General features: G+C 43.8%; 1 protein-coding gene across 1 annotated transcript in view; it reads left to right on the forward strand.

Moving 5' to 3' along the window:
* The first annotated feature begins 2,819 nt into the window (after window positions 1–2,819).
* Window positions 2,820–16,653, forward strand: part of LOC149437865 (uncharacterized) — a 69,899-nt gene continuing 56,065 nt past the window's right edge. The window contains exons 1-4 of the mRNA XM_089660548.1: window positions 2,820–2,898; window positions 9,952–10,297; window positions 11,544–11,723; window positions 15,674–15,693. Coding sequence (XP_089516674.1) covers window positions 10,030–10,297; window positions 11,544–11,723; window positions 15,674–15,693 — 468 coding nt within the window. The 5' untranslated portion in view covers window positions 2,820–2,898; window positions 9,952–10,029. The remainder of the gene's footprint in view (window positions 2,899–9,951; window positions 10,298–11,543; window positions 11,724–15,673; window positions 15,694–16,653) is intronic.

Here is a 16,653-nt window from a genome sequence, read left to right on the forward strand (position 1 = left end):
GTAGTGGCTATATTATATTCCAATTGAAGGAGATGTATGTAGACTGTACCCATTCTTCAGAGGCAGGGATTCTGCAGAGTGTAAAGTCAGTGCTCATTCCAACAAATTGGCTCTGCCAATCTCATTATTATGATTTCAGTAAGGGTCTTTACTACAGAAGAGGAGGGATTCAAAGTAACCCTAAAACATTAGGTACCACAGACAGCCAGGATTTGAGGGCCATTATGAAAGAGACCTCTCTTCCAACCCGTATGGCTTTGCCCAACATTTCAATTTTGTTTGCCCTTGTAATCGTCCCAGTTGGGGTGGACAGGCCAGGAGACATACATGCTACACTTGTGGCCATTATTGCCATTTTGTACAGAAATGAGCAGAGAAATGTGTGGACTTTATGATTTTCTCCCAGTTGTCTGTTTCTTACTTTGCCATGGCAGCTGAGGTTGTGGACAGACCCGCATTCTCCACCAATTAATAAGTAAATCATCAACCTCTGCTCACGGTGAAAAGTTTTGAAAGTACATTTAGAAGAGAAAAGTAAAAGTAAAGTTTAGAAAGCAGAGAGATTCATGCACATGGCGGTTCTGGATATAGTAAGTATACCAAGGATTTAAGGGGAGGCTTTTAAGCTTTAATCCTGGACTGTTATCATGTAGGACCCCCAAAGCACAAACTCATTCACTGAGGAATTTCCACCATATCAACAATTTGAAGAAATGTTAATTTTTTTTTTTTTTGGAACACCTTATCAGCGGGACTGCGACCCCCACAGAGCAAAAAAATAGTTTTGCATCAGATTTGTTCATTACAGAAAGTTAATCATTTTGTTTTGTCATATTCGTTATGTTCAAATGATTTGTTTTCAGAATTTGTTTTGTATATTCAAATTTGTTTCTTATATCCGTTATTATTTATTTCAGATTCATTGAAATGTGTTACTATTGTGATTTGGAAATGCCGATACATTCAAATCATATCATTCAAATCATTACAAAAATGTTGAACAAATTTCAATTTGTAATGAAACAAACTGCAAATGTCTAACCCACACGCTGAAATGCCTCGCTATAGAATATATGGAGTATAACTATATCTACAATTTTAGAAAAACAGGACGTTCCAAGAATGGGGAACAACAAAATGTTCTGATAACATCTCACTGCAAAGACATTCTAGCAAACAAACCTTTTATTTTGCAAAGAACCTAACATTAGCATATAAGCACATTCTATTGTTATTTACTCATTAGTTGTCAGGGCCAGGATCTGACCCCTCAAGATCCGCTGCATCTGGCAGTAGCTCCCCTTATTCAGCCACCTGGGATGCTGGACAACATCTTGCTTGAATCTTAAGATAATCTTTCCCTTGAACATTGTTTCTTGTGACACAAAAGAACCATTTCTCCAGCACTCCAAAGGGATCGACACCGGAAAGCAGACAATGGGTGAGAGATTAAGAAGTGCAAGTAGCCTTGGAACAGGTCTTGGTGGTGCAGCCCTCCTGTGACTGGGGGATCAAACCGCAAACTGGAAAAAGAAGCACACAGGGGGCTCAAACACCAAGCGCATTATCCAAGGTTTATTTAAAAACATAAAAAAGCGATAACATACTCACAAACATGGAAGCATAAAGGCCTATAAAGCCATTGAGATGACCCAACGTGGTAGCAGAGCTCTGAGGAAGGAGACACCTCCCCGAAACACATCAGCAGGCTAACTTCAAAACCAGTTGGGAACTCTACTATCATGTTGGGTCATCTCAATGGCTTTATAGACTTCCATGTTTGTATGTTATTGCTTTTGAATCATTTTTAAATAAACCTTGGATAATGCACTTATTGTTTCTTGTGAACCTTGAACTCCTTGCTCCTCCTGTGAACTTCCTTTTTAAGCCATGCCTTTGCACTTCCCATTCGCCAGATTATTGAGCTAACTCCAGCCAATATCTTGCTCCTTTTACTCATTCTGCCATTCATATCTTTTCTACCACTTGTTACTGACCTTTGGCTTGTTTTCTTTCTACGCTTCTGTGATCCCTAACTGCTACATCTGCATTTGGATCCTGGCTTGCTCACCTCCTGGTGGGGCAATCCTGAAGAATAAAACCTAGTACTAATATGTAGCAAAACCCATCCCCACCATCAGGAGCTCTGGTGAATTGTGGCTAGTGCTTAGATCTCACACCTCAGGTAAGCCCGTGTCATCTGTCAGGATGATCTGCTCATATATTTATCCTGCTGGTCACTGGGAATCTCTCAACTGCTATGACTACTGATGTCTGATTCTGACCAGTAGATATATACTATATTTCCTTTTCATTCTCTCAATGTATGTCAAGACAGGTGTTTGTATTCTCCACCAGGGGCCATGTAACAGGGTGACAACACAAGAGAGCAATTGAGAGACAGTAACAGAGCTGTGTCACACTATTACAGGAAATAGCTAGACAAGGACAATCATGGCAGGATCACCAGGAATTACTTTAATGTGAGATGCACAGTTGAAACATTTGGAAACTATACTTGGAATAAAATTAACAAGTTAGAGATTTTACCAATTGGATTTATATCTACATTAAAATATATCACATTGAATACAAGTCTGTCTATATTTCTATATAACATGCTCATCACAGCCGGGTATGAAGTGATCTGCATACTTTGGACAATATATTTCAATCTGATTGAAGAAAAAGGTTATTTTTCTTTTAAAATGTTGATGGACTGAAGAGAGGTAAAGATGTGACGTGCCCTACAGCAGCTAGGGGAAATATCAGGCTGGGGACTGGTTTTTCCACATTTCACCATTCACAATTTTTATTTTTGTAGATCAGAAGAAAGTTTAAAGAAGAAAAACCCTTTATTGATCAGGAAACGTGGCAGTCGGAGAGAGGTGCACACAGGTAAGCCGAAGCGGGAGGGTACAGCGGCTGGGAAGCCATTATGGATGGTAAGCACCGGCTGATTATTTTCATGTTATTGTTGAATCTCCAGAAGACTGGTGAGCCCAGATTGTAGTTTAGAGGAACAATGTATTCTTATGTAAATCAGATGAGACGGTAACTACAGTAAGTAGATGGGAAGCCAAGCCAGCAGTAAGTCTACGATGTCTTTTAAGGAAGAGCTTATCATCCCCCCCCCCTTACCTGTGTAGCCGGGTTATTCCCCAAAAGTATACTCACAAATCTGGCAATCCAGGGTATTCCTTAGGGATCTGTCTCTTCACCACAGTAAACATCCCATCTTCTTGTCCTGATATCTCCAGGGGGCTGTTTCTTTCGAGTCATGAGCCGAAGAGTACCCTGGGCTACCTGGGATGTGAGCTAGGAACTAGGCCAGAAATAAGGAAGCGCAGGGAGGGGTCCCCAAAAAAAGTCTTTCTACCTCCCCGCCAAAAAAATAATTACAATCGTCTTGGAGAAGGAGGGGCTGAGAATAATTCTGTAAACTTGCTAGGAAGAGTAAGGTTGCCCTTTACTGTAGATGTAAACTGAAGAACATTTAGTTTGCTCTGTGTACTGTGTATCAGGGCTGTGGATAGGGGGGTATTACCAATCCCCCTGTATAGGGCCCAGGCAGCTGGTTGAATCAGATGTGGGCAGGGAGGGTGATCGGCACAGAGAGGGGGATTACTGGAACCAATCCCCTGTATGGCTCTTTCTGCAGCAGCTGAAAGCTGGCTTCTTCTCCTTGCCCTCCCACTGGCTTTCAACTGCTGTAGAGAAAGCCATACAGGGGACCAGTTCCAGTAATTACTATCCCCCCCTTCCCCACCACACCAATCACCCTTCTGTGGACCATACAATTCCCTCTGCTGCCCAGGTCCCCCCTGTGTGCCCCCTACCCCTGCAGTGGTTCCGGCTTCCCTCCTCTCCTTCCTACTGGCAGCTGCAAGCACACAATAGGATCCTTCAGGATGCAGAGTGGGGGAAGGGGCCTGTAAATATGTCAGACTTACCAGCCTCCTCCTTTCCTGAATCCCTACTAGTCAAATACTCACCAACTGACAGGCACTTGCCAGCAAGTAAACAAGAGAGCACGGTCACCCATGATGTCCCGGGTGACCAATCTCCCTATGAAGTCATGGAAAGGGGTCTCAGAGTGACATCTCTCGATCATACCTGTCATGTTCATGAGTTTTTTTCATGTTTGTGTGGGTTGTGAGGACATGTAGCCTGGTATGGTTCAAGAGGGGAGGGAGGTGCTCGCTCGCCTCCCCCCCTTTCATGGCCTGCTAGACCACATGCTCAGATAAGGGTCTGGTATGGATTTTGAGGAGAACACCATGCCATTAAAAAAAAAAAAATTGTTGTGAGGTTCCACTTTTTTAATGCTGGCATTTGATTTGTTTACAAAACAACTAGTCCGGGATTTTTTCCTTTTTTTTTGTAGAAAAGATGACAAAAAATACTCACTATCCCTTTCACACTGATGGTCCGATCGGGTCCACCTGTCAGTTTTTCAGGCGGACCCGATCGGACCATCTATAGACCTCTATGGACCGGCAGGTGTCAGCGGACAAGTGTCTGCTAACACCCGCCAGCATCTGATCCGATCCTGTATGCCAAAAACAGATGGATGGACATTCATTCCCCATCCATCCAGTGGATCAGATGACAGGTGGTCTGTTTTCATCCAACCATCCCATAGAAGACAGTAGAGCGGGCACAGACCTGTCATGTGCCTGCTCAGTGAGGATCAAAGGAGAGATCGCCCCACTGAGCAGGTGGATCTGCCCCATCTGAAAGGGTCCAAATACAAATGAATCTGGGAAAAAAAAGTTACTGCTTTATTTTCTTTTTTTTTTTTTTTTTCCAAAAAAGTTTTATTGAAGTATGAAAGGCAAAACAAGTCATAAACAGATATGGATCGCAGTCCGTGCACATCCTCTTACATGATCTCCCGTAACGCAGACGGGATCAGGACAATAGATTAAATTGTAGGTCATCATGAGACGAGGTCCCACCATAAGGCAGATGCAAAAGATATAACCATAGCAGTACTGATGACAGTATGTAATTTAGATACATACGGTATACGCTAGTCTCTATGAAGGGAGAGCTCAAATAATATGACTGTGAAGTGCAAGGCACAAGTATCATCTCAAGGCATATATGTCCTATGTTTCCATATCCGTAACGTGTGGGCTAGTTTTGTGGAATATTGTTACACCTGTACATCTAGGAGTGTTCCGTACCTTGTGACAAATATGGCTAGCTAGCATATGAGATAAGGGGGTGCAAAAGAGAGAAAGAAAAGAAAAGAAAGAGACGAGCGTGGGAAAGGAGGAAGAATATGAGATGTAATATCAGAATGAGGTGGGGGGGAACATAGAGGACAAATAATTAGGGAAGATGGGGAAGAAGAGAAGGGAAAAAAAAAAGGGGGGGGGGGTGGGGGGGGTAAGATTGAGGTTTAGAGTTAAATAGGCATAACCAAACCAATCACATCAATTAGCATTGGCCTGGCTGTAACAGATTCTATCTTTAATTAGGGGTATAATTCAGTGAAAGTCCGTTAATGGAGTTATTCCTGAGGAGAGAATTCTAGAGGCTTTCCATCTCTCCAGATCTTTCTCGCTCATTCCTTCATTAAGCCATGATAAGTATCAGTAGATTGGAAATGAGTCCAACATGCCCAAGTCTTCCTGAATCTCTCCGGGTGTTCTTTTGCCACTGAGATCAGCTCCTCCATTTCCGCGATCCTATTGATCCTAAGAATCCACTCTCGCACGGTGGGAGTATAGTCTGAACGCCAATGAACCGGAATACACTGCTTTGCCGCATTTACAGTCAGGTCCATAAATATTGGGACATCAACACAATTCTAACATTTTTGGCCCTATACACCACCACAATGGATTTGAAATGAAAAGAACAAGATGTGCTTTAACTGCAGACTGTCAGCTTTAATTTGAGGGTATTTACATCCAAATCAGGTGAACGGTGTAGGAATTACAACAGTTTGCATATGTGCCTCCCACTTCTTAGGGGACCAAAAGTAATGGGACAGAATAATAATCATAAATCAAACTTTCACTTTTTAATACTTGGTTGCAAATCATTTGCAGTGAATTACATCCTGAAGTCTGGAACGCATAGACATCACCAGACGCTGGGTGTCATCCCTGGTGATGCTCTGCCAGGCCTCTACTGCAACTGTCTTCAGTTCCTGCTTGTTCTTGGGGCATTTTCCCTTCAGTTTTGTCTTCAGCAAGTGAAATGCTCAATTGGATTCAGGTCAGGTGATTGACTTGGCCATTGCATAACATTCCACTTCTTTCCCTTAAAAAACTCTTTGGTTGCTTTTGCAGTCTGCTTTGGGTCATTGTCCATCTGCACTGTGAAGCGTCCAATGAGTTCTGAAGCATTTGGCTGAATATGAGCAGATAATATTGCCCGAAACACTTCAGAATTCATCCTGCTGCTTTTGTCAGCAGTCACATCATCAATAAATACAAGAGAACCAGTTCCATTGGCAGCCATACATGCCCACGCCATGACACTACCACCACCATGCTTCACTGATGAGGTGGTATGCTTAGGATCATGAGCAGTTCCTTCTCCATACTCTTCTCTTCCCATCACTCTGGTACAAGTTGATGTCGGTCTCATCTGTCCATAGGATGTTGTTCCAGAACTGTGAAGGCTTTTTTAGATGTTGTTTGGCAAACTCTAATCTGGCCTTCCTGTTTTTGAGGCTCACCAATTGTTTACATCTTGTGGTGAACCCTCTGTAGTCACTCTGGTGAAGTCTTTTCTTGATTGTTGACTTTGACACACATACACCTACCTCCTGGAGAGTGTTCTTGATCTGGCCAACTGTTGTGAAGGGTGTTTTCTTCACCAGGGAAAGAATACTTCAGTCATCCACCACAGTTGTTTTCCATCGTCTTCCGGGTCTTTTGGTGTTGCTGAGCTCACCGATGCATTCCTTCTTTTTAAGAATTTTCCAAACAGTTGTTTTGGCCACGCCTAATGTTTTTGCTATCTGTCTGATGGGTTTGTTTTGTTTTTTCAGCCTAATGATGGCTTCACTGATAGTGACAGCTCTTTGGATCTCATCTTGAGAGTTGACAGCAACAGATTCCAAATGCAAATAGCACACTTGAAATGAACTCTGGACCTTTTATCTGCTCATTGTAATTGGGATAATGAGGTAATAACACACACCTGGCCATGGAACAGCTGAGAAGACAATTGTCCCATTACTTTTGGTCCCTTAAGACGTGGGAGGCACATATGCAAACTGTTGTAATTCCTACACTGTTCACCTGATTTGGATGTAAATATCCTCAAATTAAAGCTGACAGTCTGCAGTTAAAGCACATCTTGTTTGTTTCATTTCAAATCCATTGTGGTGGTGTATAGAGCCAAAAATGTTAGAATTGTGTCGATGTCCCAATATTTATGGACCTGACTGTATCATGTGTAATGCAAGCGACTTACGGTAAGTCCTCACAGGAAGTGAGGAGTGATGGAGTAGACATTGTGCTGGGGCAAAGTCTAGGGTGTATGTAGTTACTTGTGCGATCAAGTCCAAAACTTTTCTCCAGAAGGGCTGCAGCAGCGGGCATTCCCACCATATATGTAGAAGAGTACCTTTTGCCTGGAAACATCTCCAGCATAAATCTGGAACGTTAGGATCAAATTTATGAATCACAGATGGAACTCTGTACCATCTGGAAAATACTTTATAGTTGCCTTCTTGTGTAGAAACACATATGGAACCTTTATGCATGTGGTCATAAATGTGGTCCCAGTCCTCTGGTGAGATTGGAATTTGTAGATTACGCTGCCAGGCTGCACAGGTCTTCTGCAAGTGAGATGTATTGGCACTTTCCAAAAAAGAGTATATCTTAGATATTACATGCCTCTGAGGGAGGTCTGTAAAGCAGAGCTTCTCAAATGCAGTAAGCGGTCTTGAATAATCCTTTAAATGTGGGGAATTACGTAAGAAGTGGTGGATTTGTCTATACATCCAAGGTGTTAGAGTAAGGGATGGCCACGCCTTTGTAATGTCTTCTCTACCCAGCGAGAAAAGTCGGAGACATCCCTGGAATAAAGTCCGGATTCATTTTGATCGGAGTAAGAGGGCTTGGAGAGGAAGAAAGTTCTTTTTTCTGGAACAATTGCGAGCTAAAGCATACAGTGGGACCTATAAGTGGGTGTTTCCGAAACTCAGAAGGGACGTGGGAGGTTTTCAGCCATGGGGAGGTGGAGAGTGGTATCTTTGAGAAATCAGCCTCCAAACCAACCCAGACCTTACGAATGTGATTCGTGGTCCAGTCTACTAATCTGGCTAGGTGGCAAGACCTGTAGTAACGATTAATATCCGGTAGTCCAATACCTCCATTCTTCTTGGGCATAGTGAGTTGGGTGAAGCTAATTCTTGGGCGTTTATTATACCAAAGAAAGGAGGAGCAGAGCGTTTTATAAGATTGAAAGAACGAGTTTGGTAGTTGAATTGGTATCGTCTGTAGTAGATATAATATTCTGGGGAGCACGGTCATCTTAAGTATAGCTGCTCTGCCAAACCAGGAGAACCAAGGTTTATTCCACGTCTGAAGGTCTTTGGAGATGTTACGTAAGAGGGGTAGGAAATTTTTTGCATATAATTCTGTAAGATGGGATGGTAATTGGATACCTAAATAAGTGATAGCCTCGCGTTGCCAGGTAAAGGGAAAGTTTGATGTCGCTTGTCTAATCACATCAGGAGTTAATGATACATTAAGCGCTTGGGATTGGAAGTTGATTTTAAAGTTAGCCAAATACTGAAATAATTTGAAATCTTGTAAAAAATTAGGTATTGTGATATGTGGGTCTGTCAGGAAAAGTAGTATGTCACCAGCAAAGGCTGCCACTTTATGTATTTTGCCATTGATCAAAATCCCCTTGATGTTAGCATTATCTTTAATGCAATTCAATAAAGGTTCCAGTGTAAGAATGAATAAGAGGGTAGACAGTGGGCATCCCTGTCTGGTCCCATTGCTGTGCTTTATTTTCTTTACATGCTACTGTAAGCAGATGAGTCATAGTTGTCAAGGATGTGGCAGCAGGCGCCCGCTCCTTAACAACCAGCTATTCCCAATGTATCCAAAACAAATTAAACAAATACATTTGTTTATTTCGTTATAACCTTTTCTCAGATTCATTGACATTTGTTACTATGTACATTTGAAAATTAAAATACATCCAAATCTTCGGAAATCAAATTGTCATCCAAAAAATGAATCGTAATGAAACGAAACACACAAGTCTAGTGGTCCCCCCTCCACATGGGCTTCTAAAAGAACATTGCAAGTGACATGATCCACTGTGGTCATCAGTAAACCCGCCCTAGAAATGTCATGTAGCCAATGCAGCAATGCACATAGACAGGAAGGGGCTTTATAGACGCTGCAATCAGCAGCACTGAGATGGAACAAAGGATTAGAAAAAGTTGGAAAGCAGGAATGAATGAAAAAAAGGCCAATTGTTTATCATATGCAGTGCACAGAGCAAGCTATGGGGGGCATTTACTAAAACTTGTGTAGCTGTGCATAGTAGCCAATCAGCTTTTAACTTCATCTTCTTCAATTAAGCTTTGGCAATAGATCCTGGAAGCTGATTGGTTTCTATGCAGAGCTGCATCAGATTTTGCACCCTCCAGTTTTAGTAAATAACCTCCTAAGTGTCATCCAAAAGGGTTTGCAATGAATGATTGTGTGGCGTTATTATTCTTTTTGTACTGTATCAAGTAATTATCTTTAACAAATTGATTCAAATTTTGAACAAATTTTGCCCAGCAAAATGGCATTTCAATTCAGTTTCGGAAGAGAGGAACACCACCAGTAGAATTTAGACTCTATATAAATAATGTTCATCCTCCTTGCAGCCATCGTAGGAAGCCCCATAAATGTAATATGAGGAATTAGCACCACGAGATCACATTGCCATTTTCTATTTACTCTACAGAAATCATGGAGAACCGTCTTTATTAGGAGCCGATGCTGAGATCCAGGACTTCAGAAGTCTCCTTGGCTAAGACGGGAGATGTGTCAGAAGAAGGAGGTGGTCGGGATCTTCTCCAGAGAACATGCCAGCTGCTATGAATGGCTGATTGATTTACTCCTGGATTCATCCCTTGTGAGAGATGTCCGCCGCATCTACATCTCAAATAAAACCCGGAGCCTCAGACAGGAAATACGCCAATGTACGTTTGGTATTCTCTACCACACCAAGAACAGAGGAAGAATTAATGTCACCGATGTCACCGACTCTTTGTATGATGAGGAACTGAAGGATCTATCAGTCATCCTAGGTGAAAGGACTAAGATTTCTTGTAAACTTTATTTGTGATGATCGCTGTACTTATAATCTTTCTCATCTGCTAAAATGAGCCTAAACTTCCTTCTGTAAGATGGTGACTACAGGGGGACACCACAGGGATGAGGACGAAACATGTCCTTGACCAGGGCCACCCAGTGTCTTTCACAAACATACTTCTACAATAGATCTCAGGCTATTTGTGTGTTTAAAAAAACAACTTCTGTCTTTATTTATACTAATTCGAGCCAAGAACAGTGTGACACTGTTACCCAGACATCATGGAGTCAAGGAATGACATAGAGTCAGGAGCACATGTATAGGGGTTGCAAGGGTCACAATTGTGACACAGCCCCATACTCCAGGGAGCCTGTGAAGCCCCTGTTCATCTGGATAGGAGGGTCAATGGGGGTGGAATTTATAGGGTCCAATCCCCTCCAGCCTTTTAGGAGATGCAAGAGGAAAACAGAGTGGATCGGTTCCTCTCTATGCTGCCCCACCGCCTTTCCTATCCACCTCCTGTTGTGATGTGATCAGGCCCCTGTATATTCCCCAATCCCCCCTCACCCCCCTCCCCAGTGCTAACAAGTTCCTCCTTCCCCTTTCCCGCCGCCTACTGCATGGGATCAGAATGGAAAGTGGGGAAGGGGCCGGTAAATGTGTAATTTACTGTCCCTTCCTTGATTTAATGAATAGTCAGTGATCCGTACTGATCGCTGATTCTGTTCATTCACACAGTAACAAAGGCATAGAGAACTGTTTCCTATGCTTCAGTTTGTGAATGAATAGGACACCTCTGTACAGAGCTATTCCTGTCCATTCATTCTGTGTAGCTCAGGCTGCAGAGATGGAGATTGAGGGCTGTGCCTTCAATCTCCTCTTTCTGTCTCAAAGGTGGAACATCAGAGGTCTGTTTAGACCCCTGATATCTCACCAAAGCCCCCAACAAAATGACAAATAATAAAAAATAAATGACAAAAATGTAAAAAACTACTGACAACAGTTGCTGAACTACCAGGGTCACAAAGGTTGTACTTGTGACCGGGCCCTGGCATTCCACCACCGTGGGGGAAGGGTTTCAGCCGGGGGTCAGGGGGGCCTTTATGGTTTCTTGCATGAAAGGCTCTAGTTACCCCTCTGCATGGAGTATGTACTGTATAGACAATAAAGCTCTGCTACACAGATCTGTGCAATGTAATAATACAAACCTGATCATCAATAAGGCAATCATTTCCCCACAGGGAGGAAGAATGTGATTGTGCTGATCGATGATGTGGAGAGCGCCAGTGATGAAGAGAAGATGAAGATTCTGGAATGTCAGCCAAGTATAGAGAAACTGGCCAAGGAACTTGTCCTTATTAACCAGATAAAAACAAAAGCATCTTGGAAAAAGAATCAACCGATCCAACACATCATCCGAGGTAATGAATTCATCTGTGTTGTGTTGCTGTTTCCCTCCTCAGAAGAGCTTACACTCTAATGCCCGCACCACAATCATAGCAACACACGGACCAGCTATGGCCATATTTGTGTTTCGTGTATTAAATTTACTAGTATGATTTTGGCCCCGTGTATTGGGAAAATGTGCACGGCTACTTGGAGTCTGCAGTGGAAGAGCATGTGACAGGGTGACAACACAAGAGAACAATTGGGAGGCAGGAACAGAGTGTTGTCAGCTGGTAACAGGAAGTGCCTGAACTAGTCAAAATCAGCGGGATTATTTAGTGAAAGTTATAGTTTAGAAAACAACAATAAAAGTACTTTTTAAATTGAATTAACATGTTAATCAGGGTTTTTCTCAGCTGTAACTTCCCCCACCTCTGTCTCCGCCCCTCTGCTCCCCGCTCACCAATATCACTTGTAAAGGCAGAAGTCCGGCTTCTGTGCTTACAAGGGACAGCTTGTCCCCCAGTGGATCCCATAGATCTGATCTCCTGAGTAGCTGCCACTGAGTGCAGAACGGGGACAAAGGAGATGCAGTGCGGATGCCGACACCCCCACGCGATGATCGCCCCGCAAGTGAGAGAGGCGGAGCCACCTACAGTGTGGGAGGAGTTACTAGATCCAACTGGGTGCTTCAGCTTAATACAGCAACAAAGGTAAGATGTGGAAGATGGAGGGGGGAGAAGATGGGGGCAGTGGGGGGGGGTTGTATGCAGAGGTCAGAGATGATGAGGGGTGAAAGTGAGATGTGGATGGGGGATGCAGAGGTAAGTAGCTGTGGAAGAATCCAACTCTGCACTCTGTGTGCAGTGCAATACTGAACTGTGCACTCTGTGTGTAACCCCCCCAAACTGCCTCACCCACCCCCTTATGCCACTTCACCTACCTTCCATACTGCTCCACTTACCCCCATACCACCTCACTTACAACCCCAAACTTCTTAATCTACTCCATACTGCCTCACCTATCTCCTCAAACCACTTCATCTACCCCCAATACTACCTCACCTACCTCCTCATACCACTTCACCTTCCCCACATACTGCCTCACATACCCCCTCATACCACTTCACCTACCCCCTCATACCACTTCATCTACCCCCAGTACTACCTCACCTACCTTCTCATACCACTTCGCCTACCCCACATACAACCTCATCTACCCCCCAAACTGCTTCACCTCATCCATACCACCTCACCTACCTCCAATACTACCTCACCTACCTCCTCGTACCCAGGGGCGGACTGACCATTTGGGCACTGCCCGAGGGCCCAGGGTCAGTAGGGGGCCCCATGAGATCCCCTGGTACCTTTTTTATAGGCTTTTTTGAGTTTGGGCAAGGACACAGGGGCCCCATGATCTCCTATTACTCGGGGGCCCCATGAGTTGTCAGTCCGCCTCTGCTCGTACCACTTCACCTACCCCACGTATTGCGTCACCCATCCCCTCATACCACTTCACCTACCCCCCATACTGTCTCACCCACCCTCTCATACCGCTTCACCTACCCCCCATACTGCCTCACCTACCCTCTCATAGCACTACACCTACCCCAATACCTCTTCACCTAATCCCTCATACCAATTTACCTACCCCCCAATACTACTTCATTGACCGCATAATGCCTCACTCATCCCCTCATACCATTTCACCTACCCCCCATACCGCTTCACCTACCTGCTCATACCAATTTGCCTACCCTCAATATTACTTAATTGATCCCATACTGCCTCACTCATCCCCTCATACCACTTCACCTACCCCCCATACCGTCTCACCTACTCCCCATACTGCCTCATCTACCCCTTCATATCACTTCAACAACCTCCCATACTGCCTCACCCACCCTCTCATACCACTTTGCCTACCCCCCCCCCATACCGCCTCACATACCCCTCATACTGCCTCACCTACCCCCTCATAACACTAACCTCCATATTGCCCCACAGAACCCCATACCGCCTCACCCACCTTCACAAACCACTTCATCTACCCCCTATACCACCTCACCGATCCCCTCATATCACTTCACCTACCTCTGATTTGGTTAGGGACTAAAAATGTCCGTTGATTATCTGCTCCTGTCCAAATTAATCATTCTAGCTAGCTTTGGAATGTGCGCACACTGGAAGAGACTCACGCTGACACACAAGTTCAGTCTATGAACACTTCTAGTTTATTATAATGAGAAAGTGAGCTTATATATGCAGAATGATGCGAGAGTCATGTGACAACAGCATGAGCATTATATTAGTCTTTGATTGGTCATTTCCACATGGAAACAATCTTCATCAGAATATAGGTGTGATCTTCTTCCAAGTCTTATCTTATAGAAAGAAAAACATTCCTTTGTCTCAAGTTGGCACAATGGGAGGGGGTCAGTGCATGTGAGCAGACACCTCCCAAGCAAGAATTTCTTAAAGTACCACAAAGCCCAGTAGGCAGAAAATATTCACACAACATATATATATATACTGTATATATATTCATACAAAACATTTAGAATATAAAATAGTATTAAAGTATAAAAGTAGATATGTATAGAAAAATGTATATATTCAATAGGAAACAAAATAGGCATTTTACCATATCCATCACACCTCCAAATTGCTTCACCTACCCCCCCCCCCCTCGTCCTCCTCACCTATCCCTCATACTGCCTCACCCACCCCCTCACACTACTTCACCTATTCCCCATACCACCTCACTTACCCTCCATACTGCCTCATTTACCCTCTCATACCACTTCATCTACTCCCCCATACTGCCTTACCCACCCCTAATACTGCCTTACCTATCCCCCCATAGTTCCTCACCTACCCCCCTATGCCACTTCACCTACCCTGATACCGCCTCATCTACCCCCCATACCATCTCACCGACCTCCTATACCGCCTCACCTACCCCCCACACCATCTCACCAACCTCCCACACTATCTCACCTACCCCTCATACGGCTTCACCTACCCCCCATACTGCCTCACCTACCCCCCATACTGCTTTACCCCCTCCATACCACCTCACCTTCTCTCTTCCAGGTATAGCACCTTCCTTTTTCCCTTCCTAATCACTGTGCCTCCCTGTCACCCACCTAATGGGGGGATTAGGTGAGTGACAGGGAGGCAGGTTATAGCAACTCCCACCCATCTCCCACTCATTTCACCTCTCTCCTACTCCACTTAAACCTTCCTCCCCAGTCAGAGCACCTTACACGTCTCATTCTGCCATGCTTGTCACACTGGAAATGTATTAGTCTGCTGAAAGTCAACAATAAAACAATGCACTCCCTATGTGGCTGACATCTTGACTATCTTGTCTACTGATACCTGAACTCTGTGTCCATATACGCCACGGACAGTATTCAGCACTATGACAACCACCTCCAATATTTGTTGCACCACACTTTATTTCCACATGAACACAGGACCACTGCTTTCAGAAACACCCCCATAGCCAACCTTACTGAGCAGTGCAAGAGGCACCATCTTGTGTTACTCTTGCAGTCTGAGATCTGACCCCCCCTCCAGGAAAAGTCATTATCTACTGCCCTGCAGGGCTGTGCAGTGCAAGTGAAATACTCAGCTGTTTCTATGTGTCACTTCCTCACCGGCTGGATGCCCTCCATTGCTGGTCACTGACGTTCTCTAGAGTTTTCCTGTCATTGAGGAGGAGACACTTCACTTGTATGGTCTGGAAGGGAGCAACGCATGAAGTAGGTGAGCTTTTTCCCTGCTGTCTGCTGTAGCTGGATGGTAGTGTGACCAGGTCCTTATTAACATAATACTGTGAACCCTTTAAAAAAAAAAAGGTGTTTGATTCATCAGTTTGACTCACCATGGATGGAAAAATGTACAGAATAATGAAAGACAAAAAGATGAAAGGTCGCTGAGTTCTCTGTATTGATTTCCTCTCTTTTTACCTTTTACAGCTCACAACAGAAGACTGTGGGTAAGTCATAACATTGGGTGACAACTTTTATCTGTGACATCACAGTGATGGCTTACTACTAGCCCAATACATGGTGACACACAATGCCCACTGACCTATTTCTGGCCGTGTCTCCATTAATAATGTACAGCTCTGAGCAGTGATACAAGTGTACAATCATTACTGCAATCCACAATACAGAGGTGATGACTTTACATTATTAAGTGTCCAATGTGAGAAACAATGATCCCCGATAACTGAATATTAAAAATTTACTTGTGAGCCAATAAGGTATATAATAAACATCTTCTATCAATAAGATCGCAGGCTATCTTGCTCACCCTCATAAATGTGAGTTATCAGTGCATACAAATGAAGAAAATATAGATGCCGCGCTCTATCAAGACCTATTACCTGTATATAGTATAAAAACTGTATTTGCATTAAATCTCTAATACCAACTTTGGGAAGCTGCCATTCTGTAACCCCTAATATGGCATTGGGGTGATTTTCTGTAGCCCCAAACCTGAAATTGAGGTACTTTCCCATAACCCATAACCTGACATTGAAGTAGTTTCCTATATCCTAAAATTGGGGTGGTATCCTGTAACCCATCACCTGAGATTGGGGTGGTATCCTGTAACCCATCACCTGACATCGGGGTGGTATCCTGTAACCCATCACCTCACATTGGGGTGGTATCCTGTAACCCATCACCTGACATCGGGGTGGTATCCTGTAACCCATCACCTCACATTGGGGTGGTATCCTGTAACCCATCACCTGACATCGGGGTGGTATCCTGTAACCCAAAAAGTGACATTGGATGGTTTTCTGTAACCAAAAATCTGAAATTGTGGTGGTTTCCTGTAACCTAAAATTGGGAAGGTTTCCTGTAACCCATCTCCTGACATTGCAGTGATTTCCTATAAACCATAATGTGACATTGGGGCAGTTTCCTGTAATCCATAACCTAACATT

This window comes from Staurois parvus, unplaced genomic scaffold, assembly GCF_062004578.1.
Source record: "Staurois parvus isolate SC_StPar_1 unplaced genomic scaffold, SC_StPar_1.0 ptg001252l, whole genome shotgun sequence".
Taxonomy (NCBI): Eukaryota; Metazoa; Chordata; class Amphibia; order Anura; family Ranidae; genus Staurois; species Staurois parvus.